This window comes from Poecilia formosa, unplaced genomic scaffold (assembly GCF_000485575.1).
Source record: "Poecilia formosa unplaced genomic scaffold, Poecilia_formosa-5.1.2 Scaffold266, whole genome shotgun sequence".
In the NCBI taxonomy this organism is placed as follows: domain Eukaryota; kingdom Metazoa; phylum Chordata; class Actinopteri; order Cyprinodontiformes; family Poeciliidae; genus Poecilia; species Poecilia formosa.
In genome coordinates this window covers 63,748-88,336 of record NW_006800205.1, presented here as the reverse complement: position 1 = coordinate 88,336, position 24,589 = coordinate 63,748, and the positions used below count along the sequence as shown (strand labels likewise).

The 24,589-nt window shown below is 45.6% G+C and overlaps 1 protein-coding gene and 1 long non-coding RNA gene across 9 annotated transcripts in view; one reads left to right on the top strand and one right to left on the bottom strand.

The window, feature by feature from the left end:
• The window catches only part of agap1 (ArfGAP with GTPase domain, ankyrin repeat and PH domain 1), a 57,823-nt gene that overhangs the window by 13,944 nt on the left and 19,290 nt on the right, over positions 1–24,589 (top strand). For 4 of the 7 annotated variants that reach the window (XM_016681022.1, XM_016681019.1, XM_016681020.1 and 1 more), the window contains exons 2-12: positions 2,254–2,312; positions 2,390–2,477; positions 3,176–3,190; positions 4,191–4,276; positions 5,158–5,299; positions 6,293–6,427; positions 11,042–11,169; positions 11,262–11,417; positions 12,163–12,255; positions 20,324–20,428; positions 24,057–24,225. In XM_016681022.1, the coding sequence (XP_016536508.1) occupies positions 2,254–2,312; positions 2,390–2,477; positions 3,176–3,190; positions 4,191–4,276; positions 5,158–5,299; positions 6,293–6,427; positions 11,042–11,169; positions 11,262–11,417; positions 12,163–12,255; positions 20,324–20,428; positions 24,057–24,225 (1,176 nt within the window). The remainder of the gene's footprint in view (positions 1–2,253; positions 2,313–2,389; positions 2,478–3,175; positions 3,191–4,190; positions 4,277–5,157; positions 5,300–6,292; positions 6,428–11,041; positions 11,170–11,261; positions 11,418–12,162; positions 12,256–20,323; positions 20,429–24,056; positions 24,226–24,589) is intronic. The other 3 variants (XM_007570708.2, XM_007570707.2, XM_016681021.1) reach the window with 1 other exon arrangement.
• On the bottom strand, positions 2,686–4,184 carry LOC107838504 (uncharacterized). Of its 2 annotated transcripts, none has more exons than XR_001664580.1 (2): positions 3,411–4,184; positions 2,686–3,322 (listed from the first exon to the last, which is right to left on the bottom strand). It is a non-coding gene; the product is annotated as an uncharacterized LOC107838504 (long non-coding RNA). The 2 variants fall into 2 exon arrangements; XR_001664581.1 differs by having other exon boundaries at positions 4,023–4,184.

The following is a 24,589-nucleotide window of genomic DNA, read 5'->3' as shown; positions in this document are numbered from 1 at the left end:
GGAGGACGAATTGCAGACAGAGCAGCTGATGATGAAGAGCCACTCCTCTTCCTCCAGGTGTGTTACCTGTCAGACAGGTTGACCTGCAAACAGACAGCTTTTGTTCTGCAGAACAAGACGGTTCCGGAGGGGAACCCCAGCAGAACTCGTCTACCAGAACGGGTCAGAACCAGTAAGAACCCGACATCAGGAGGTTCTGGTTCTGTTTGTCCCTTTGCAGCTGGGATGGTACAGGGGCGTGGCCTGTTGGTCGATGGGCGTGATCTCACTGTCAGAGGCGTGGTCTGTTGTCTAGGGGGCGTGGCTTGCTCTTGTTTACCCTGTCAGCTGTTTGTGAGACGTTCACGCATCAGCAGCAGATTCCTGTCGTTCTTTAAGCTGCTGACTGACGTCATCCAGGAGATTTTGATCAGTTTATCCATGCAGACTTTTTTAATATTATATAAAACTACCAAATCTATGAAAATAAATAATGAAAAACTGAAGACGGATAGAAACTTTTCATCAAGATGCTAAAATTCTAAATATGTAACAAACATTTAAAAAAGGCAAAAATAAATATAAAACTATTTAATAAAGAAAAATATGAACATAAAGTTGTGGCTAGAAAAATACTGTTTTCATCAAAAATAAATATAAAAAGATTAAACAAAACTAAAAAAAGTAACATTTAAAAAATGTAAAAATGAAATCATAAACAGGTTCAATATTTTTAAAGGGACAAAATAAAAAGCAATTAAAAAAAATAAAAATAAAAAAAATAAAAAATATATATTTATATAATATTTAAAGCAATTTAAATTCCAATAAAATAAATAACTAGAATAATTTTCTCATGATTATTCATTTAAGAAGTAATGAAGCCTTTTTGAATATCTTGTCCATGTTAAATCATTTTTATTTTATTAATTATTGATAATAATCTCTGCTGGCTGTCTGCTGATGTGCAGACAGGTTCAGGTTCTGACGTGTTCTGGATGATCTTCATACCATGAATATCTGCAGCCTGAGCAGCAGAACCGACCCGACCCAACCTGACCCCGTGGGTCTGATCTCATCTGAGGAGATCCCGCCTGCTGATGGCCACGCCCACCACTGACCCCTCCCAGTGACTCCGCCCACCACAGGCCCCGCCCACCTCTCAGCCCAGCAGACAGCTGACTGAGGCAGATTACGACAAGTCCCTCTGTTCGCCTTCCTGTCAGAAACGTCTCTATGGAAACGGTCCTCGTACCGTTGGATCTCCCAGCAGCTGCTGGCTGGTTACTGGTTTCCTCCCAGTTGAAGCTGCTGGTCCATCACCTGGTGCAGTGGAGGAAAACAGGAAGCAGCTGGATCAACATCCTGCCTGGCATTACGTGACGCATCAGCTTTCCATACAGGCCGAACAATGCCCGCCTCTGTGAGGCCGCCAGCCAATCAGGACGCGTCGCTCTGCATTCTTTCCATGCGGACGGAAGTTTGGACCTGAAAACCGGGTCAGGATCACCCTGACCACATTCTGTGGACAAACCTCTGGAAAAGTCCAAACAAAAATAAACTTTGTCCCAAAGTCCACGGCTGGTTTAAGCCGACTTAAACTATCAAAATGCAACAAAACGCTGAGTGTAAACTACTCAAAACCGGTTTAAGCTACTTTTCATGACTGGAGATGGAAATGGGTTGATGTGTGACCCGGTTCTGGTGTTTCATCCAAATAAAATACGTTTACCTCATCTAAGGATATTTTAGATGGGATTTGTTTTTACAGTGTAAGCGATTAGAATTACAATAAAAAGTGTTTTTTGTTTTTTTTTTTTTTAATAATTTGTAATTTTTTCCTGCTTTTATTGAATCATCTGAACAAATTCAGGATTTATTTAGGGAAAAAAATCATTTCATTTTGAACCTTTATTGTAAAATATATGTATATTTTTCCACAATGTCAGTTTTTGTCTCGTAATTAATAAGAAAATATGAAAAAACATTTTAATGTAAGAAGAATCTTCAGATTTTTAATCTGTTAAATTACAGAATAAATTTTTAATTGTTGAATTAATCATTTAATTCTAACCAAACGTTTAGATTCCAGTTTTACAGTGAATGTTTAGATTTGAATAAAATTCTGATGTTTTCCTGGTGACCGGGCCTTCGCAGAATCAGAACCAACTTCAGGTCATGTTTTGGGTTTTGTGGTGCTGCAGTATGAATAATTGTGAGCCGTGATTCTGGACCGACCCGATCCGACCTGACTAACCGCTGCTTTCTCCTCAGACGCCTTCGTCAACAGCCAGGAGTGGACCCTCAGCCGGACCGTACCAGAACTCAAAGTGGTGAGTCCCGGTTCCGTGTCCGAGTCAGCCCGGTCCGGTCCGATCAGAACTAATCGCTTGGTTCTGTCTCCTCACAGGGCATTGTGGGTAATCTGGCCAGCGGGAAGTCGGCGCTGGTCCACCGGTACCTGACAGGAACCTATGTCCAGGAAGAGTCTCCTGAAGGTGAGGGGTTCTGGTGTCGGTCTGACCCGATTCCTCTGGGTTCTGATCAGAAATTAACCAAAATAATGAGCAGAACTGGGTCAGAGCGTCTCCTCTAACTGGAACCGACCAAAACATTCACAGACCCAGCTTCACTGCAGGAATGTTATGCTGATCAGAACCGGACCAAACCGAACAGAATCAACTCTTATTCCATTATTTATCCTTATTTTTTTACAGATTTATTTCTATATTTTTATTAACATTAGTACATAAGTTGTTCTTTTTTCACTCCATGTTTGGGGCTTGGTACCGGCCCGTTCTGGTCCGGTTCTGGTCCGGTTCAGCAGCAGCTGGAGGCTCCAGCAGGAAGCGCATTCCTCCGCTCTAAAAATACACGGGGCCCGGGTTACCGTGGCAACGCAGCCGGACCACAGACCAGAACTATTCTGGTTCTGGAGCAGCGGCGGCCCGGTGGGTCGTCCTGCTCTGCGGTGCGTTCAGGGCCACTCAGACAGACCAGCGCTGCCGTTAGCGGAGGACAGAAACTTACCTGACCTCTGACCTTTAAACCAGGAGGAAGCAGATCCAGAACAGGAACCAGATGATTTAGCCTGCTGTCCTCTGTCTCTGTGACCTCTGCATGTCCTTCAGCCTCTGACCTTGCTCTGCTTTGTGTTTCCTCTCTTGCTGCTTTCTGGGACGGTCTGATAATCTAGCTGACGTGGATGCAGGTAAATTCTCGCTCTGGTAGTCCATCCATCTGCCCACCTGTTCATTTGTTCATCCATCCCTCTGTCCATCCATCCATTAGGCTGGTGTTGGTTCTAGCAGCAGCTCTTTGGCAGCAGCTCAATTCTTGTCTCCTATTGACAAAACACAAGAAAGTTTCTCTAAACCTTCAGCTGACCAGCCAGAAAACTGTTTATTGATAACATTTTATATTTTACTCACTTTAAGGATTTTTCTTTTTATATTTTTGCTTAAAATTATTTATTTAAAATATTTTACTTATTTAGATTGTATATGTTAATTTATTTAATTATGTAACAAGTCGAGATTAAAAATGCGCAGGAAGGTCAGATTATTTTTATCAAGTAATAAAGTATAACCAGATAAGAAGTTAGACTTTCTCCTCTGTGTTTCAGATTTTTCCTCCAAATTCTGTTTTGACGGTAAATGTTTTTAAGAACCCAATCGGTTCTGCAGAACCTAAAGCCGACTCCAATCAGCTGCTGCTAGCCGACTGTTAGCCTAGCTAGCTGTTAGCTCCGCCTCTCTTTCGTACTTTGCCGTTTTCCAGCTCTTCGTCGTCTTCATCCTCAGTAGCTTGATGAAATCAAATCTCATTCTGACCCAGAAGAGAAAATTTTCCAGTTCAGGTCTGACTGGATGGCGGTTTGAGTCCAGTAAGATTTCGGGGCGGGTCAGACGGAACATCAGGTTCACTGGGTCAGGAAACGGCAGCATTTAATCCGGCTGAACAGCGCCCCTAGAGGCCAGAGGTTAAACTACTCCGAACTTTTTGATACAATTTCCTTTAGAAAATATTTGTCTAAATATCACCTTTTTCCAAACGGTCGTGGAACATTTGTGGCTTTAGAGTTTGGTTTAGCACCAAGCTAACAGAGACCCTGCTGTTAAATAATGATCTTGTTCGCCAGGGGGCGCTAGTTTAAGCCCCTGTGACCTCAGCTGCTGAACCAATCAGCTGTGCTCCCCTCTCTGCCGCAGGAGGGCGCTTTAAGAAGGAGATCGTGGTGGACGGCCAGAGTCACCTGTTACTCATCAGGGATGAAGGAGGCCCCCCAGAGGCGCAGGTAGGTACTGCAGCTCATACCGGGTGAATAAATATGATTAATAAATCAGCTTTTAATTCAGTTTCAACTTAAAATTAATTACATTTCTCATTTTGGTGGACTATTATACTCTGCAAGTTACTTGCAAAAAATATTTATTGAGAGACAGCTTTAAGATTTTAAAAAAGTATGAAAATAATAAAATATAATATTCCATCAATGTATCCATACATTGATGGATACATCAATGTATGGATTGATGTATCCATACATCAATGGATGTATGGATAACTATTATCCATACATCCATAGTTATCAATAGATAACTATTGATTAACTATTATTAATCAATAGTTATCAATAGTTATCTAACTATTGATTAATAAATTATTCTGATGATTAATTGTCTAAAAAAACCTGACATTCTGCAGATTTTATTTAAACTTTTTAAATATAATATTCAAAACGTATTAAAAGTTGTAAACAAATAATTAAATTCCTTTTAATCCATAAATCTATTAACAGATTTTATTTTCAAACTTTTCTGTTGATATTTTTATCAATTAACTGACTAATAACTGATATCAAAAGGTGCTAGTAGATTTTTATTGATTATGTTGTATTAAAAAACAGATTTACAGAAAGTTTTTCATATTTTATTTTTTTATTTTTTTTGCTTCATTTCTGCTCTGTCTGTGTTGTTGTTTCAGCTCCAGTTAATGATTACTGATTATTAACCCGGTTGGTTCCAATAATAAATTCATCATGATTAATCTGTACGGATAGCTGGTTGATTATTTGTTTCTTATAAAGGTGTTTTTCTTCCATCGAGTTTTTCAGTTTTAATCAGCCTGTGGTCTGCTCTGACCTGTTTGTGTGTGTGTGTGTGTGTGTGTGTGCAGTTTGCTCTGTGGGTGGACGCCGTGGTGTTCGTCTTCAGCTTGGAGGATGAGATCAGCTTCCAGACGGTTTATCACTACTACAGCCGCCTGGCGTCCTATAGGAACACCGCCGACCTGCCGCTGGTGCTGGTGGGAACCCAAGGTGCTCACGCTCACGCGCACACACACACACACACACACACACACACACACACACAGAAACATCCTGATCCACTCACACTTCCTGTCTGATCCTCTGCTGCCCTCTGGTGGCGACAGGCAGCATTACATGTGAGCATCTTTCATTTCTGTCACACCACATCATGATGCAGCCTCTGCTGTGCTTTTCTCAGTGGTTCTGTTTGGAGGTTAAAGTTCACTTCTGGAGCTCTCTTGCTGTCTCACCTGCTTCAGATCAAACTGGGCCCTCAGCATAATACTGCCAGTCAGTTCTGATCCAACCAGAACCAGAGCAGGCTGAGAGTCCATCAGAAACAAAACTTTTATCTCTGTCAGCTCATTTTTCTGATTACTGAAAATCAGTAAATAAAAATCAATAAATAAAAATCAAACATTCATTGTTTTTTATTTATTTTTTATTGATTTATTTGTGTAATGATTTATTTACTACTTTATTTTTATTAAGTTGATTTATTTACTTAATTGTTAATTTATTTCTTTAAGAAACACTGGCTTTCATCCGTGATTTGAGATTTTCATTTTGATTTTATCTATTTATTTTATCATTCATTAATTTTAATTATTACTAAGTTAATCAATTTATTTATTAGTTTTATTTATTTATTTATTTAACTTATTTATCCATTTAATTTAATAATTTATCCATTTATCTTATTTTATTTAGATATATTTAATCACTTATTTTTTATTTTTGTTTTGTTAATTTATCTAGTCATTCATTTGTGCTTATTTAAATTTTAGTCATTTTTAATGTATTTATTAATTAAATTTTTATTTTTTATTTTATAATTTATCTTTATTAATTTTATATTATCATTTATTTTAATTTATTTTTTATTAATTTTATTTAATCATTTATTTGTATTTATTATTATTGTATCGGTGTGTAAGCCTGTCCACCAGCAGAGGGCGCTAAAGCTCCTCCTGACCGTCTCTTCTGGTCGTTTCCCTCCAGACGCCATCAGCTCGTCCAACCCGCGGGTTATCGACGACAGCCGCGCCAGGAAGCTTTCCAACGAGCTGAAACGCTGCACCTACTATGAGACGTGCGCCACCTACGGGCTGAACGTGGAGCGCGTCTTCCAGGACGGTAAGCCGCTCCTGCGGGAAGGTGACTTTCCTCCATCGGCTCTTAATCGCTCCGCAATTAGGAGCGAAATGGCGCCGCTCGGCTATTCAGCTCCGACCAGCCGCAATTAACTTTTATAATGAGGAGGGGGGGAGATGAAGGGCCGGACATTACGGCTGAAAGTGACCGCAGCCATCAGAGTCCTCACTGACCCGGCCGCCTGGTTCCGGTTCGGATCCGGTTTCACTAACACAGCAACACAGTCATCCGCAGCAACTTTAAATGTCAAGTTTACTACTTTAAATCAGTCCATGAAGGCAACATTAACCGGCTGGTCCAGCGGTGTTCAACCTGCGACCCGTAATGATGAGCAGCGCTGCTGTTGCGCCGCTGGTCCAGCAGGGGGCAGCCTATCCACTCTGAGCGGCGCTGCAGAGCCGAGCCTCAGGAGAAAAGTCTGCAGACTAAACGCTGCCTGATTATCCTCTTAATTATTCCACTGGGTGAGTGTGTGTGTTTCTGTGTCAGTGAGTGTGTGTCTGTGTATGTGTGTGTGTGTATTTGCCTCCTTGTATTTGTCTCATCATTATCTCAGATTAATCAGTTTTCTAATCATCCAGCAGAACCAAGAGTTTAATGTTTCTGTGGACAGCAGCAGCCTGCAGCACTGTGTGTGTGTGTGTGTGTGTGTGTGTGTGTGTGTGTGTGTGTGTGTGTGTGTGTCACCGCAGCAGTCTGCCTGTTTCCAGACGTCCAGTGAATTTTCTGCATCTATACAGCGTTTCTAGGTTTTTGCAGTCATAATTTCTCGTGTATTAAAACGTTTAATCTAATTAATCAAACTTTATATCAATTAAATAATCAACATTTTAATTAAAAAACATTTTTACTGGTACGTTATTGAACAAACAGACGTATGATCTCAAACTGAGATATTTATTTTTATGTTGCTCAACCGTCGGATTGATCAAAGTGTTTTCATATGCAATCAGCTTCAGGATCATTTGAAAAAAACATAGATTAATTGTGTTAAAATTTATGTAAATAATTAATCAAAATGAAGGTGTTAACGTCCCGCCTCCAATAATTTAATGCAACTCATTATTTAGAAAACTGTTGAAAAAATTAAACCTGGACATAATTAAAGTCTCCCAACAGGAATTAGGTTAGCGATGACGCCTAATGATGCAAACAAGATGGCTGATTGGGAAAGATAGCAGAAATTATTTTACACTGTAGTTACTCTTTCATTTCTCATCATGTCTGGTGATAATCTGATGTTATTTTTACTTTATTTTATCACATTGTTCTGTTTTGAATAGTTCAGGTCTGTTGGGATCGGCTGTGTAACATCAGGATCGTCTCTGTTATTCTGCTGAGATAATGAGCTGCATCATACACATATGGATGAATCTTCATTGGCGCAGACTGAGGGTTTGATGAAATTATTGCCACAGAGAGAGGTGATTATAGAGCTTTATTACTAGGTACTAGATGTATTCTAGAGCATCAAAACACAAAGCTAACAGTTTGACCAGGTCAAGATCACAGACAGCGCTGCTCCATGATTGACTAGCAAGGCAGCCAGCAAACAAGCTAGTAAAGTAAGAAGTAATGTAGCATCAAGGCATAAAGCTAGCAAGAAAGATAGAAGGTTAGTAAGCCAGCTAGCAAGTCATTACGGTAGGAAGCTAGTAAATTAGCTAGCAAGCTAACACGTTAGCAGTATGGAGGTTATTTGATATTAACTTATCTGTGTCGTTGTAAAGAGACGCTGCTTTGTGAAGTTTGCAAACATTTAACATGAGGACGTATCGTGTAGTCCTGGTTTATCTGTCATGTCTATATCTATATTAGATGTGTTGCAGTGGTTCTGATGGTGCTGCTGTTCCTCCAGTTTCTTTCTGTTTCTGCTTTCTGCAGATCAGATGTGGACTCCAGGTCATTTTTCCAGCTGGTTTTGTGTTTTGGTGATGAAACGACGAGTCGGATTGATTTTGTTTCTGTGTCAGTCATGAGCTGCTGCAGGACGCTGTGGTTCTGGTTCTGATTGGTTTCCATTGATATTAATGATTAATGGAGGATTCATGCAGAGACAGATCCGTCCTGAACCGCATGATTTAAACTGCATTTAGTAAATGTGAGTCGATGGGGAATGAAATCACAATTTATGAGCGCGTATCGATGCTGTTTACATATTTCTGTGACCTTCAGTGATCGATCAGCCGGCTGAGGGGGCGGGGCTTCAGACCCAGCTAGATAATGATGGCAGGAAGCAGAACTGCTGATTCTGTTACCTGGACAGGCTACACCTGCACACCACCAGGTCCAGAGTCCTGGTTACCACGGAAACCTTAATGAGAGCTGAATTATGTAACTGAGAGGCTGTTTAACGTAAAGATTAAGATTGAGCTGGTAGAACCGACGGCTGCTCGGGGTTTTACTGTCAGACCCCAAATAAAGTCTGTAACCTGTCCTGTTAGCATCTGTCCTCAGAGTGTCTCAGTCTGTCCTCAGTGTCTCTCTGTGTGTCTGTCTCTGTGTGTCTGATTTCCTGTAATGTGAAGTGAAGGCGGTCGGTTCGGTGGGGGGAGGAGCGGAGCGTGACCTCCGTGTGAGGGACTCAGGGGGTGACAGCGACGTGCGTTCTCGTCCATCAGCGCACTAATTTAATTAGCTTAATTACACTGACATGAACCCCTTCTCTCTCTCACACACACACATAAACTGTGTGTGTGTGTGTGTGTGTGTGTGTGTGTGTGAGAGAGAGAGAGAGGTTCTCTTCTTCTTTATAATCCGTGTCGGAGTGCAGACTCTGGACGCTTCGTTAGCGCTCATTAATGAGCTATAATGACCACACATGCATAAATACAGCTCAGAAATCACCAGGAGATCGAATCCAGTGTGTCAATACACACACACACACACACACACACACACACAACTGACAATACGTATACAGCCTGTATATTAGTCATATGGATGTAGAGACTTGGGGTGGATATGAGCCAGCTAACTAGCAAGGCAGTGAGATAATAAGGTGTAGGGCTAACCATCTAGTAAGCAAACAGACAAGGTAACAAGCTAGTTAGCAAGCTAGCAATAAAGGTAAAAAGCTAGTTAGTAAGCACACAAGCTAGTAAGGTAGCAAGCAAAATAACAAGTTTGCAACATATCAAGCTAGTAAACAAGGTAGCAAGCTAGCAAACAGACAAGCTACCAAGCAAAAGGTAGCTAGCAAATAAGGTAGCGAGGTAGTAAGCAAGCTAACAAGAAAATAGGTTAGATTCCTTGTTTGCAAGCTAGTAAGTAAGATAGCAAACTTGCAACATTTCAAGCTAGTAAACAAAACTAACAAGGTAGCAAGCTAGTAGCCAAACGAGCTAGCAAGCAAGCTAGCACATGGCATGAACATGAAACAGTAAGAAACCCTAAACTAGAACGTACATAGTTTAATGTTTTTATTGCGTCTTTTTTAATTAATCTCCTTTTCTTTTCCAAATGTGGATCCATTTTTAAAAGCTGTCAGCCGTTTTCCTCCCACCCAGATGTTTGGGACCCGACCAACTCATCCTGGTCAGTTTGATTCCTGAACTGTGAAATAAATCAGATCTGCTGAAGCAGCTCCTCAGTGTGAAGTGAGAAGAGTGAGACGCCGCAGTGTCCGCCTCACCCCTCTTCCTCACCTCTCCGCCCCGCTGCGCCTCACCCGCCATAAATCTGATCAGAGGGGAGACGTGTACATTAGAAGGAATGGCAGCTTCTCACCGCAGAGCTGAGATTGATGGATAGAGTTAAATTGTATTAACCATGTAGTTTAAATATTTAGCACAACCTTATCATAACTGTTAAAGCCCCTCAGAGTAAAATACAGCCTGCCAGCTGCGGTGGCCGAGCAGCAGGAGCGGCGTCTGATCCGCCGCCGCCGCGCTCGCCCTGATCGCTCGCCTCCTTTCATCGCCTGTTTTTGTTCTGAACAGCCTCTCTGCGCCGCAGCGGCCGCTTTAAAGACCGCCGAGGTCGCTCTCTCTTCTCGCTGCCCTTGGCTCGGCCCGAGTCACCTGGAGGTAAATGTTTACGAGCGGCTCCTCGTTAACGAAGCCCAGGGCTTTAACGAGCCCAATTAAAACAATGGCTTCATCTGGGGGAGAACGAAGCCGGCCAGAGTTTATTGGAACGGAGATAATGGAGTCTCTAAAGTCTGAACTCTCTGCTGCCTCAGAATCACAGCCAGGGTTCAACCGCAGAAAATTAACGCTTCTTAGGGCCTGAAACGTCTGAACCTCCAGAGACACACAGAGACGTTACAAAGACGGCCTTCTGCCGCCTGAACAACATCTCAGGATCACAGAGACTCAGCCATGTTTTAGTCACATTGATTCCTGCAGCTGATCCAGAACGCTGCTGCTGAAGTTCTGACTAAAACCAGGAAGAGAAGAGTCTTTAAGTACTGATGGTAGTTTAGAAATCACTGACTGGATTAAAGATCGCTATCTCTGCCTGGTGTTACCCTTAGCAGTTTGTTTCTGGTTGGTTGGTTGATTGGTTCATTGATTGGTTGACTGATTGATTGGATCCAGACCTGTATCATCTCCTGGTCTTTAACCCTGCCGTTGTGTTGCCGTTGTCCTTCAGTTGCCCAGAAGGTCGTTGCCGTCAGGAAGAAGCAGCAGCTCTCCATCGGACCCTGCAAGTCACTCCCCAACTCTCCAAGTCACACGTCCGTCTGCGCTGCTCAGGTCTCAGCCGTCCACGTCAGCCAGGTCCGCTTCGCTCGGCTTCCTTTCTGTGTCTTTATCCTGTTTCACATGGTGAGCATTGACCCAGCCTCTCGGTGCTCTGGTACTGGTTGCAGACAAGTAACGGCGGCGGCAGTCTGAGTGACTACTCTTCGTCGGTTCCGTCCACGCCGAGCACCAGCCAGAAGGAGCTTCGCATCGACGCACCACAGGCCGCCAACACTCCCACACCTGTCAGGAAGCAGTCCAAACGCCGCTCCAACCTCTTCACCGTGAGTCTCTGATCTCAGCATCAGGTCAGACAGAATCGCAGGAGCAGGTCGGGTTCTGTCAGTGGTTCTGGACTGGTACCAGAGGATCCGACATGGCGGGTTTATTTTAAAACTGTTCAGATTTCATAAAACGCTCCAGGAAGTAACTGACAATGGTGGCTATATGTCCGCTAATCTGCTAATAGCACAGCTACGTTTGTTTAGTGCTAACTTTGAAAACATTTAGTTTCGTCTAAGTACAGAATCCTGGATAAATTAGAGCTTTAGCATTAGCGATAGCCAAATATCATGTTGGCATAGCAGGTAGAATTAGCTAAGCTAATATTTATAATTAGTGGTAAAGGTTAACCATTAACTATAGCCAAATATGTTGGTTTAACATTAGCTTAGCTAATGTGTATAAGTCATGCATTAGCATTAGCTACAGCTGGTAAATCCCTTTAGGAAGAGCGATCATGTCTCTGGTTATTGTGATTTGCTCCTCAGTGTTTTAGCATTAGCACAGGTAGTGTTGCAGCTAGCGGTAACCGATGGTAACCAGTCGGTTGAGCTAATTTAAACATTTTATCTGAGCCTGATGCTCGGTGGAGACGCTCTGACTCGGTTCTACAGGCCCATGTTGTGTTTGAACGTGTTAATGAAGCGTTTTCTGTAGATGAATGAGGTTCTGCTGCAGCCGGACCCGGTCTGACGATGATGATGATGATGATGATGATGATGATGATGGTGTGTTGTGGCTCCACAGTCGAGGAAGGCCAGCGATCCGGACAAAGAGAAGAAAGGTCTGGAGAATCGGGCCGACAGCATCGGCAGCGGGCGCGCCATCCCCATCAAACAGGTGAGGCGCTTTGATTGGTCCGCCTTCATCACAATCACACACTTGACATGAATTAGAGCGCCAGCTCTCCCGGGTCCGGGTCCGGATCATTAGGAGGAGCCGCCGCCCCTCTGCACCGTCTGAAGGAAGAAAAGAGCGTCTGCGCCACCGGCGGCGAGCTGGACCGGCGAATCAGGCAATTATGGCTCTGCGGCGGCGGCCTCTCGAGTCTGCGCCGCGGCCTCGTTTGTAATCTGAGTGGGGGGTCATGTTCTGAAGAGGAGACGAGGTAATAACCGGCAAAAAGCTCCTTCAGCGCCCGGCGGCTTCAAACGAGCCCTCCTCCTCCTCCTCCTCTTCTTCTGTGGTGCTGCTGCTGGCGTGGAGAGCCTGAGAGACTCATTATGGAGTTAATCATTTCACATGAAACACGTCAGCTTTCATTTCCAACAACAGCACAGCGTCTTGTTTTCACTCTCTGCACCCTTATTTATTCACTTTGGTTCTACGGAGCAACAGCACGGCCAAAAAACACAATGACATGATGATGAATAAAACATTCAGCTGCTTGATTCCCACCTTAGACATGCTTTATGTGTTTAATAAACTTATTTATTTATAAATAAATTCTGTGGAGCAACATCATGGCCAAAAAACAGAAGGAGATAATCTATTCTAAAATATTTAACCTTATTTTCTGTTTTATTTCCACTCTTTTAATGCTTTATATGTTTAATAAATAAACTAGTTTATTTCTGTAAATTCTTTAGCTGTACATTATGCTATAATGATAAACATCTTAATTAGAAATCCTTGATTATGCTGTAAATTAACTGTCATAAAATAAGTCAACACACTGATCTGGTGCCAAAACTTTCTGAACAGCTGAAATGTGTTTAACTTGAAGCTGCAGCAGAAACATCGTCTCCACCCTGCTGATCAGCCATGTTCTGGACCAGAAACGGGCCAGCGGCTCCAGCTGCTTCCGCAGGAAGTGTGTGTTCACTGGTTGATGATCCTGACAGATGCCGCTCCATAATTACACTCAGTGTTTTATTTACCCTGGCCGTAAATAAAAGGTCCAGACATTAGCGCTGTACTGTCCTCCATTAGCAGCTCCTTCACACACACTGCTCCGCCTGACCTCCAGCTCACCTTGACCTCCAGCTCCTTGTGACCTCCACTACCTTTTTAGAATAAAAGCAATGAAAACACTTTCTGTCTGCTCTGCACCTACTAAATAATTGATTAGGAAAAAATGCTGAGTCACTGGTTGCTATGGCGATTCCCGCCTTTCCTGGGAAATGGAGGGAACCTGGCAGCAGCTCTCGGACCGACCAAACCGAATTGTTTCACTTTATTAAAAAATAAATATGGACTGAAATAATTGCAAGTACTTACAAATGAATTTATTTGATAAAAATTGTTCATTTTAGTATTTAAATTGTTTATTACATAATTTATTTACCCCAACACGTTTATTAAACTTTGTTTTCTAAGCAGGAATGACAAACTGAACAAAATACAAAACAAAACTATTTAATAATTTAAATGAGCTAAAGGAACAAACCGTTTAGTTATCAACTTCAACTCACTCTCTCACTCTTTGGTTGCCTAGCAACAGCAGTTTACGGCTCCCCCAAACTTTGGTTGTCTAGCAACGACCTGTTGAGTAGCAGCTTAAAGTTTCACAGCTGGTTTAAGATTGAACAGGGTTTGGAGAGGAAAGTGGATGAAACAGAGATGACGTTTCATCTCTGTTTCATCATCATCGTTATTGATGATGATGATCAATAATTCAGATGATCAATAATACAGACATTGAGCTGGTAAAATGTTTGTCAGCCATGTTGTCTGGTTCAGGTTGGTCCAGTGACTGTAGATGGTTTAATTTACTGGTTTAACTGGATTGGTTAACTGGTCCTGATTGGTTTAATTTGCTGCTGAGTGTCAGTGTAAACGCCTTCAGCTCTCCTCTCCTCAGGCTGTGTGTGCGCCGCCGCCGCGGTGCGTGTGTCCGGCCGCCGGCTCATTAGCGCTGCTCTCCAACAACTCGAGGTGTCGGCGCCTGGCTTAGCCTTTTGTTACCGCGGGAACGCCCTCGTTAGGAGAGCGACACTCATTAAAAGCACTCACACACACTCTGGGCTGAGAGCGGCGCTCTGATCCTCCACTCTGACTCAATTAGAGCCGTAAATGAACACAAACACACCCGGCGCTGGCCGCACGCCGCCAGCACGACCTGCACACACTCCACTGATAAAACACCCAATTACAGCCCCACTCAGGGAGCCTCAGCTGGGCTTGGACTAGGACTTGGAGACCTGCTGCTGGGCTGCGGCTCAGAGTTCAGGTTCTGCTGAACTGTTCAGAAATCACCCAAAGTCTGATTCACTAGCGTAAACGAGTTATTACCCAGAATTCAACATGTCTGGAGAAAAACTTTGACATTCTGGATCCAGACCTGGATGCTTGGAGGGGCGTTCAGGTGCAGCCAAAACGCAGGAAAAATGTCCGTTTTCCTGACTGGTTTTGATCTCTAGAGCCTCCCTGCAGCGCCGAGCCTCAGAGGAGCCGCCGGCTGCTCTGTCCTCCTCCTCCTGTTCCTCCTCTTCTTCTTCTTCTCCTCCTGTGCTGCGTTTGTTTACGGTGCGGGGATCCTCCAACATCTGCTCTGCGCCGCTAATTAACCGATAATTACCGGAGAGAGGCTGACCAGGGAGCTTTGAACAGCAACAGTCTGACAAATTAATTTGCTGTAAAAACAGCAGCTGAGCCGCCGGGTTGTTGGTTCTACTCCCTCCCTGAGCCGGACACGGACCCTCCAAACGGGTCCCAGTGGACCCCTAATCCCTGTCCCTGAACGCATCGCTGGTTTCTGCTCTCATCAGGGTCCAACTGCTCCGTCTTTAAGGCGACAAACTCACTTCTTGTTTCAGTTCTGTTTGCATCTCAGCTGCTTCTAGAAACAAATTGAAAATAAATTAGTTTGGCAATAAGATCAAGTTTCTGGTGTCTGGAAAATGAACCGTTTCAGAAACCTCCAGAATGTCACAGATTATAAGCCTGTTACCTAGCAACCACAGTGGAACTTAACCTGTTACCTAGCAACCGCTGCTGATCTCCAGCGTTCTGTCAGCTGGTTTTCTGGCTGTACAGTGGCTGCTGGAAAAGACAGAAGTTTTGTTGCAGCTTTCTGGTTGGTTGTGCAGGAGGCTCCACTTGTGCTTTTCAGACATGTCTGGTTGTGTCTGTTTGCAGCCATTTTGTATAAACGTTGAGTTGGGGTCGTGGTCAGCAGCAAATTATCTGGATTTAAATTGACAGAGACCTTGAAACATCTCAGAACAGGAAGAACCAATCAGACTGAAATCTGATTGTGTAAGAATAAAAAAATGTGATCAGCAGGTTTTGTTTAAGCCACAGATCCCAACCTGTTCAAAGAACCAGTTCACCTTTAACTGGTTGAGCTGGTTCTAGTTGTGAAGTAAAGCTGAATATTTCTTATAGATTGGTGATTGTTTAACTGGTCTGACTTTTCAAATTGTTCTTTTTTTCGAGATTACATGAAAATCTGTCAGTTTGTTCAGGAAACATCTGGATAAACCTGGTCCAGGTGAGTCTTTCCCCTGGTTCTGGTTGGTTCTGGTTGATCCCGGTCCGGAGCCTCTGTGGGCCGGCCCCCACCCCCACTTCTCTCTCTCTTTAAATTGGGGGCTGATTTCGGGCGTTATTTACCCTGTAATTCATTAGCGGCGCCACTGGCAGCGGCAGGCTGTAATTTCACGCTTCGCAATAAAAGATGTCTCATAATCTGCTTCATTTAGCAGCCAAAGAATTTAATGAAATTAACTGCAGCCCTAATTAAGACGGTGAATATTAAAGACCTGCTATCAGGCTTTAACGAGGCCCACCGACCCGCCCTCCGCCGGATCCGAAGAATATCATTTCCCTGAGAAAGGCTGTCAGCGCTGGGAGCCATTTTGGCCCTGATGACATTTCTGTCATGCACACCAACCCGGCAAATGAGCTTCCAGGAGCGGGGGGGCCGTTCTGGTCCGAGGAATAATTAAAACCAGGAACTCAGGCGTCAATCAGGCAGCAGCAGCGAGTGCCTCCTGCTCGTTACCAGGGCCAACATGGCGGCGGCGCTCGGAGCGCAGTGGTTCGGCCGCTGGCTGCCACGACTGGCCAGGAAGAGGAGCCGCTCCTTCCTCTAATGAAGGAAGGTTTGGATAATTGAGTTTCTAATTAATGACCCAGAACTCTGATCAGATAAATCAGCTCCTCTTCCTCTCTGCTGTTGTTTGATCCGCTCGCTCGGCGCCGCTCCCCTGGGCTCGCCCCGCGCCGCCGTCCTCGCCTCATCAGCGCCGACCTTGGTGGAGACGGACGCTGCTCCGCGGCGCCTCCCGTCCTCACGCCACTGCGGGGCTTCCTGTTCGCTGCAGGTGAAGCAGCAACTTTCATCATCAGGAAGGAGAGCGGATAAACCTGGCCTGCTCTGAACGCCATGTTCAGGAGGAACCTGCACCTTTCTACGGACACAAAGGAAGGTCCCACAGAACCAGAACCAGGCCTAACAGTTTTCTGTTCCAGCATCTCTGGAGGAGGAGGCTTTATCTCTCAGTACCTCCAGGTACCGGGTCCATCAGGTCATCAGGTCCATCAGGTTACCGGGTCCCTGAGGTCACAGGGTCCATCAGGTCATTAGGTCCATCAGGTCACTGGTACATTCTACACCTGGGGAACTTTCTAAAGATACACCTGGACTGATGTTCTTTAGGGAAAAGTCTGATTGGTTAAACATAGAAACTGTCCAACCAATCAGAAAAGATCTCTGTCCAATCATTGTCCTCCATGTTGGTGATTGGTCTGACCTTACAGCTTCCTGCCCTCTGATTGGTCAGCTGATTGGACGAGTTCTTGGTCTGAACTCTGAATCATTATCAGTAGTTTTGAGGTAAATTGATTGGAGACGTCTCTGTTTCTGATCACATTTGGTGATTTTTTTTATGATTTTAGTAAAATTGATCAAAATAATCAAAGTTCATGGTCTGTTGTTGAAAGTTGGGTTTATGAATCACATCAACTCTCAGGTTGGGTCTCGTTTTGTTGAAGGAAATCTTTTTATTTGGACCAGAACCTGAGGACGGTTTGGTTCAGAACCACTGGCCCGATGTGTTGGTTCTGTTAGTTCAAGCACAGACCCGTCAGTCTTTCAGGGGAACTTTCCAGAACTTCTCCTGAGGTCTCTGGCCGTTGCTGTGATTGGTTCCGTTGCTGTGATTGGTTCCGTTGATGGACCTCACCGTTTGGGTCAGTGTTGACTCTGACCAGGTCGAACGGCGGCGCCTCCTGCCTCCGTCCTGCTCTTTGTCTGCTGGACGTCTGTAATCAGCGGCCCACACTCCGGGCCTGTCTGAGGGGATGATGGATGACCCGGGTCGGAGTCCGGCCCGGATCAGATGCAGGAAGGTTCTGATTGATCCTCCTGATCCTGGAGACAAAGGGCCGAGGGTTTGTCCCGAGGATCCTGGGATATCTGTGCTGTCAGGCCGTCGGCGGAGGGAGGCGTCCATTGTGTGAGCAGAATGGGGGCGATTGAGCGATTAGAGGCAGATTATTGGACGGTTCTTTATCTGGTTCTGCTCAGCAGGTTTAATGGGTTTGATGTTCCTCTGCTGCCAGGACAGAAGCTGTCCCGCTGTCTTTGTGTCTCCGTCTTCTGGACGGATCGGACTCGTGACAGCGCGGCTCTTTAATCAGAGGCCCGGTCCGACTCCGCCAGCGTTTCTCCTAACGAATGACTCGTCTCTCGGCTTCCCCCGAGCCGCCGACCTTTTCCTGTCATCCCTCACAGCGCCGCAGCGTTTTCAGGGATCCACCGCCGCCACTCAACACGACCTGAACCACAATCCTCGGCGGCGCCCTCGGACGTTTTGAGATGCCTAACAAATGACTTCATCTGCCGCCCCGAGCCGGCGACCTTTTCCTAAGCACTGCCTCGCCATACTTCACCGGGCTCAGAGAGTCCATCTCTGGAAGTATTTATCTTACATCCATCCTCCCAGCAGGGACCTTGTGGGCCGTCATGGCCGCCGCGGCCCCGCCGCCTCCCGAAGGTAAAACAAGTGTGTCACAGAGGTGAATAATGGAGGATATTACCCATCAGGAGGGTTTCAATTAGCCTTCCTCTCATGCTAACTGATCGCTTGTCATCCTCAGGAGGGATGCTGGGAATTAATCTGGTGCTGGAGGAAGTGATGCGTTATTTCCTGTTTCCTGTCCAAATAGGAACCTTAGTGAAATAAAACCAAACATTTATCTGATTCTTTCTCCTGGAAATCTGTTTACTCAGTTTGAAAGGAAAGTTTCAGTTTTCAGTTGGCGAAATAAATGAATAACTCATCTTCAGCTTTAGGATTAGAGTTCAAAGGTCAAAGGATTAAAGTTAACAGCTTTTGGGACCAACAGGGTCAGTATCCCTTAATATTTCTGATCTGCCTGTGGTTCTGGTCCTGCTGTGACTTGGTCTAGGCCGTTTTAGGGAATCTCCTCTGAGCTGAGATGATCCCAGGTGGCGGCGCTGACCCGGTTAGCCGCTAGCTAGAAGGCGCCAACGGACGCTCAGCCGGCCTGACAGCTCTCGGCTGCCGGCGGCCTTCACTTGGCCGCGGCGGGAAGCTCGTCACGTCGCGTTTAGCGCGCCGCGGGGAAGCCATGTTGTTCCAGCGGCGCGCTGAGACGCCACAGCTTCCTGACAGCAGCTGGGATGAGTTTGAACATGGCCGCCGCGGCCTGAGATCAGAACCGTCTCCAGCTCCGTCTCCGCGCCTCGCTGTCACTCTGAAGCGTTTCTTCGTGGCGTTTTGTCGCCGCCAATTACAGCGAGCTGGCGGGGGTCATGCCGGCCGCCACGGCGTCCCACCGCCACCCACCGCCTTAATGAGAGCTGAGCGGAGAGCAAGCTTCTGTCCATCATCCGGCCTGTCCGTCCTCCTCCTCCTCCCGCTCTTCCTCCCTTCACAGCGGACTCTATTAATACTCTGTGTCGGAGTGTTAATGTTGTAGAGGTCCAGTGAAGTGACACGCGTGGCAGCGCGGCTGTAATTGCTAATCAGCGGACGGTTTTATCCCCCGCCGCCGCCTCCCTCTCGCCTCCTTTTTGACCTTCCTGCTCTCCCCTCGTACCTAATGAATGCTGCTCAAATGAAGTGTGGGCGGCGAAGGAGCGGAGAGCGAGCGGCGGGCCTAAACGCTCACTCGGCCGCGGCTGATGTGCGTAGGAGAGAGAAATAAAGATCCAGACAATTAAATAAGTGCTGATTTCCCCACATTTTCTCCCATTCAGCTCCTCTGACTGGATGTTTGGATTCCTGACGTCTTCTGGCTGTGAGCTCGTTATCTCCACTCCACAGACCCTGGTGGTCATTTAGCTTGAGCTTCGACCAATCGAGATGTTGGCTAAATGCACAATTAGGACGCTGTGAGTCAGAGTTGAAGCTGACAGAACGTCCTCATGTTGGCCAACGAGAACTCACAGCAATGTTTGGGTAGTTTGACCTGCTTTTGGTCCAAACCTCGTTAGCATCACCTTAAAGAGCCCCATCAGCACCACAGAACCACAGCAGGAGATCATTTGGTATCAGTCCATGGAGCCTCTTGATCAACTGAAGGTTGTTTTAGGTTCATTTTAATCTGTTAGGTAATGATGGGACTAATATTTTTTTTAATTTTGATGGTGGTACTAGCCGGTAGAGATTTGGTCTCTGGTCCAGTTCTGGTGGGTTCTTCATCTTCGTAATATAAAATTCCCAGCAGGTCAAACAGACTAAGGACGGATTTTGTATGAAAGCAACCGGAGCTTGAACTGATGATGTTGCTTCTCAGTGTTACTTTCCTCTTGCTTTCTCCAACAGGATAGTTTTTATTTCCATCTGATGTTTCTAACCTTCTTCTTGTTTTCATGTGTTTGATAGTTTTTATTTCCAACTCGTATTGTTGCTGTCGGCTCCAGTCTCTGGGTGTGACGCTGTAGTTCTGTAATGACTGTTCCCGATGACTAACCCAGTGCTGCTTCCTGCAGGGCATGCTGATGAAGAGGAGCGGCAAATCCCTCAACAAGGAGTGGAAGAAGAAGTACGTGACGCTGTGCGATAACGGACTGCTCACCTACCACCCCAGCCTCCATGTAAGCTGATGGCCAACATTACCCTCCTGTTTGGCCATAACACACACTCTGTGTATCAATTAGGACTCATCATCTGTTTGCCCACCATGATGGGGACATCAGCTCTAATGTGTCTGCTAATTACCCTGTTGGCTCAGAGAAGCTTTATGGCAGCAGGCAAAGACCTGCTGCTTCCTCACAGAGAGCAGGAGGATCCGGGTCAGGAGAAACGACCGCTGCAGGTCAGGAGAACCGACCGCTGCAGGTCTGGGAGAACCGACCGCTGCAGGTCAGGAGAACCGACCGCTGCAGGTCTGGGAGAACCGACCGCTGCAGGTCTGGAGAACCGACCGCTGCAGGTCTGGGAGAACCGACCGCTGCAGGTCTGGGAGAACCGACCGCTGTTTTTAGTATTTTTAGTATTTAGCTACTTTTTGTTGCCTTTTAGCAAATTTTAGTATTTAGCTAGTTTTCATTAGCTTTTAGCTAACCGTCATTAGCATACAGCTAACTGTCATTAGCATCTTGCTAGTTTTAATCAGGTTTTGAATTGTTGAGTTTATTCTTTGCTTTGGTTTTGATTGCTGAACTTGTTTTCTCAGCTGTTAAGTTTTACTTCCTGGGTTTTTTAAGTTTTTCTTTATTTTTCATAATGTCAGAAAAGCTTAAGTTTTCCAGATTACCGTATTTTCCACATTATGAGGCGCACCGGATTATAAGGCAGATCTTCAATGAATGGCCTATTTTAAGACTTTTGTCATATATAAAGCGCACCGCATTATGAGGCGCATAGAATGACGCTACAGTAGAGGCTGGAGTTACGCTTTTCATCCACTAGATGGAGCTGAACTAAAGTGAATGTCAACAAACAGTCCGACTCCGGTCGGCGAGGAGAGACTTCCTGGGCCAGGACGTGGCCGGGCGATGGTCACCCTTCTCCGTTCGCGCACAGCATGTTCGTGGAGAACATGGTGCTAAAATAACCTGCAGACGACCTGATTATTAGGTCAGTAGGTAGATATGTCAAACTTTATTAACAAACCAGCGTTCTGACAACTATCCCAGCATGCACCGCGCGGTTCTTCTTCTACGGCCAAATATTAAGTTGGCGGCTGCTTACCGTAGTTGCTAGACCTGTTGTGGCTCAATATTGGTCCATATATAAGGCGCACCGGATTATAAGGCGCACTGTCGGCTTTTGAGGAAATTGAAGGTTTTTAGGTGCGCCTTATAGTGCGGAAAATACGGTAATTAATGTTTGACTGGTTGTTGATGCTTTGTTTATTAATCTTGTCTTGGGACAGGCTGTCATTCATAGCTTAGTTTTATGTCTTCATGCTGTTGCCATCCAACTAAAAGTCAGAACTAAATTTGTCCCTTTCAGCCTCCCATAGCCTCAGTTCTGACATGAAACAACATTTTATGACCTAAAGCAGCTGATAGTCACCTAAATATCAGGTGACAAACAGTTTCCTGAAGACAGGAAACTGTTTCCTGTCTTCAGCTTGAACCTTCCTGACCCTGAGTAGTGAAGTACAGTTTAGCAGCAGCAGGGAGTTGCTGGTTTGATTCCCTGCAGAGCCGTCGCCACACTTCGCCTCTCTGCTCCCGTCAGTCAGCCATTAGAGGAGCTGAAGCAGCAAATTAGAGTTAAACTCATCATTAACACATCAGCGCCGCATAAACAGCCCGACGCCTGCAGCAGCGCAGACCGACCGACCCGGATCAGCTGGATCAGTTAGCAACGCCGCGCTGCGGCGGCTAACCCGCTGGATCCAATCAGAGGCGCTAACAACCCGACTGCTGAGGAACCACAGCAACACCACTAATTAGAGAACCAATCAGGAACAAACCAGAGTCACTGACTGGTTCTGATCCAGGTTCTGGTTCTGATCCGTCCGAGTCGCTACGCACAGAAGAACTGGCGAAAACTGAATCATCTTCTACAAACCAGAACTGACTCTGAGTCATGTGTGAACCTGTTCTGGTTCTGGGTTCTGCAGAACCAGCTTGTTGCCAGGCCACCAGTAGATCTGCTGGTTCTGCTCCGTCAATCGGACCGGCGCCAAGCGGACCCGTCCTCTCTCTCGCTCCATGCTCCATCTTGCCCTCCGTCCTCTCAGCCATTGCCTTAGCGACCGGCACTGATGAAAGCGTTGGATGCAGATGGAGAGTCATTAGGGCGTCAATCTGTCGGAGCGTTTACCCAGCAGCCCCGGCGAGGCCCTGGAGAGCACTAGGCTTTGAATAGGCCCTTTGTCAGGAGAGCTGCCAGGAGGAGGCGGGACGATCAGAGAGAGAGAAAGGGAAAGAGTGTGTGCGTGTGTGTGTGTGTGTGTGTTTGTGTGTGTGTGTTGTTAATAATCTAGTTTATGGTTATTATTTACGGCACGGCGGTGGCAGCAGTTACTGCGGGTCGTTATTCTCAGCCTCTTCATCAGACGTGTCGGGTTGCTTGGCGCCGGTCCAAACCCGTTAGAACCACACAGGATGTAAACAACCACAGGTCTAGTACCGGACCTGTTGACCGGTTCTGACTGGTTCTGTTGATCGGGTCGGGTTTGGACCGGTTCTGGTTCTGGTTTCCTTCAGGTTATTGATTCAGAACCATGTTGGTTCTTTTTCTGGACGGGTTTAGGGTTTTGGGCTCCACCTGGTGCCGGGTCCGGCTCGGTTCTGAGTAAAACTCCTGGTCTGGTTTGGACCCATTTCAGCTGGTTTTGGTTCTGATTGTTTGGGCTTCAGCTGGTTCAGTTCAGTCTTAGTTTCTGGTCCAGTTTAGGCCTAGTTTGGATCGGTTCTGGTTCTGTCCAGCCAGGCGGTCGTCTGCCCTGGTGGTTCTGATCCGGATCGCTGCAGCTTTCTGTGCCTGATCCCCGCTAGGCCCCCCCTGCCCCTCTCAGGTTAGGCTCCGCCCCTCTCAGTTTATTCTCCGCCCCCAAAGCTGCTGCAGCCAATCAGCAGCCGGCTCCGATCAACAGGATTACTTTGTTTCCCCTGTGGTGTCAGAGACTGCAGGTCCAAAAGAACAGAACCACAACCGATCGACTGGCTGATAACGCATACATTGTTTGGGATAATTTTGCTTCTGATCGTAGAATATTATCTTTATGTTTGATAAGTTTAATAAATAAAATGTTTGCTTCCAGCTGGAATCAGTTTCTGTTCCATTAAAGGAGCGAATCGTTTAAATTCACCTTTTCTTTTCTTTTCTTCCATCTGAGTTTCTGTCGCTTCTTCAAACAGCAAAGAACTAAAAAACATCCAGACGGTTAATTTAAAATGTTTTTAGTGTCTTTAAAACAAAAATGATTAGCAGACAGAGTTCTGTCCGTTACCTAGCAACCCAGGAGAGTTCCGCCCATTACCTCGCCACCCCACAGAGTTCCTCCCATCACCTAGCAACCCCACGGAATTCCAGAACGTTTGGTCAGCTGAATAAAGCATAACAGGTTATTTAAAAACTTGTTATTGTTTTGTTATTTCTGTCTTTATTCGATCAGAAAGTCACTGAGGCTTAAATAAAATCCAGCGGTGTTCGCTAACGTAAAAAATAAAACTTTATTTAAACCAGTAATGTGCATTTATTTTTGTTTGCTGTGTTGGCCTTATTGCTCTCTTGCTCTCTCTCCCTCTCTCTCTGTCTCAGGACTACATGCAGAACGTTCACGGTAAGGAGATCGATCTTCTGCGAACCACCGTTAAGGTTCCGGGAAAGAGGCCACCGCGGGCCGTCTCAGCCTGCAGCGCCGGGCCCAACCAGAATGCCAACGGCCTGGTGAAGGACATGAGCAACGTCCAGCTGGGACCAACCTCAGGTCAGTTTCAGGGGCCCAAACTGTTCCCCGTGGACTGAGGTTTTAGTTTATTAGACTGTATTTTTAATCCGGGTTGAAAGGACCAATCAGATTAATTCTGATTATTGATTAACAGGAGGAATATTGGGTGAAAAACAACATATTCAGAGCAACAATTCATCCAAAACTGTCGAAAAATATAACTGGTGATGAAAAGTTAGTACACCCTCCTGCTGTGTTCAGGAAGCGGAGCGGTGTAGGAAATGTCAGCGTTCTGCCGATTCCTGAATGTTTGATGATCTGAGCCGACTGCAGGCCAGCAGCACCTGTTTATCATCTGGATCCTTCAGAACCGGGCCGGCCTTGGCAGAACAGGCGCCGCGCT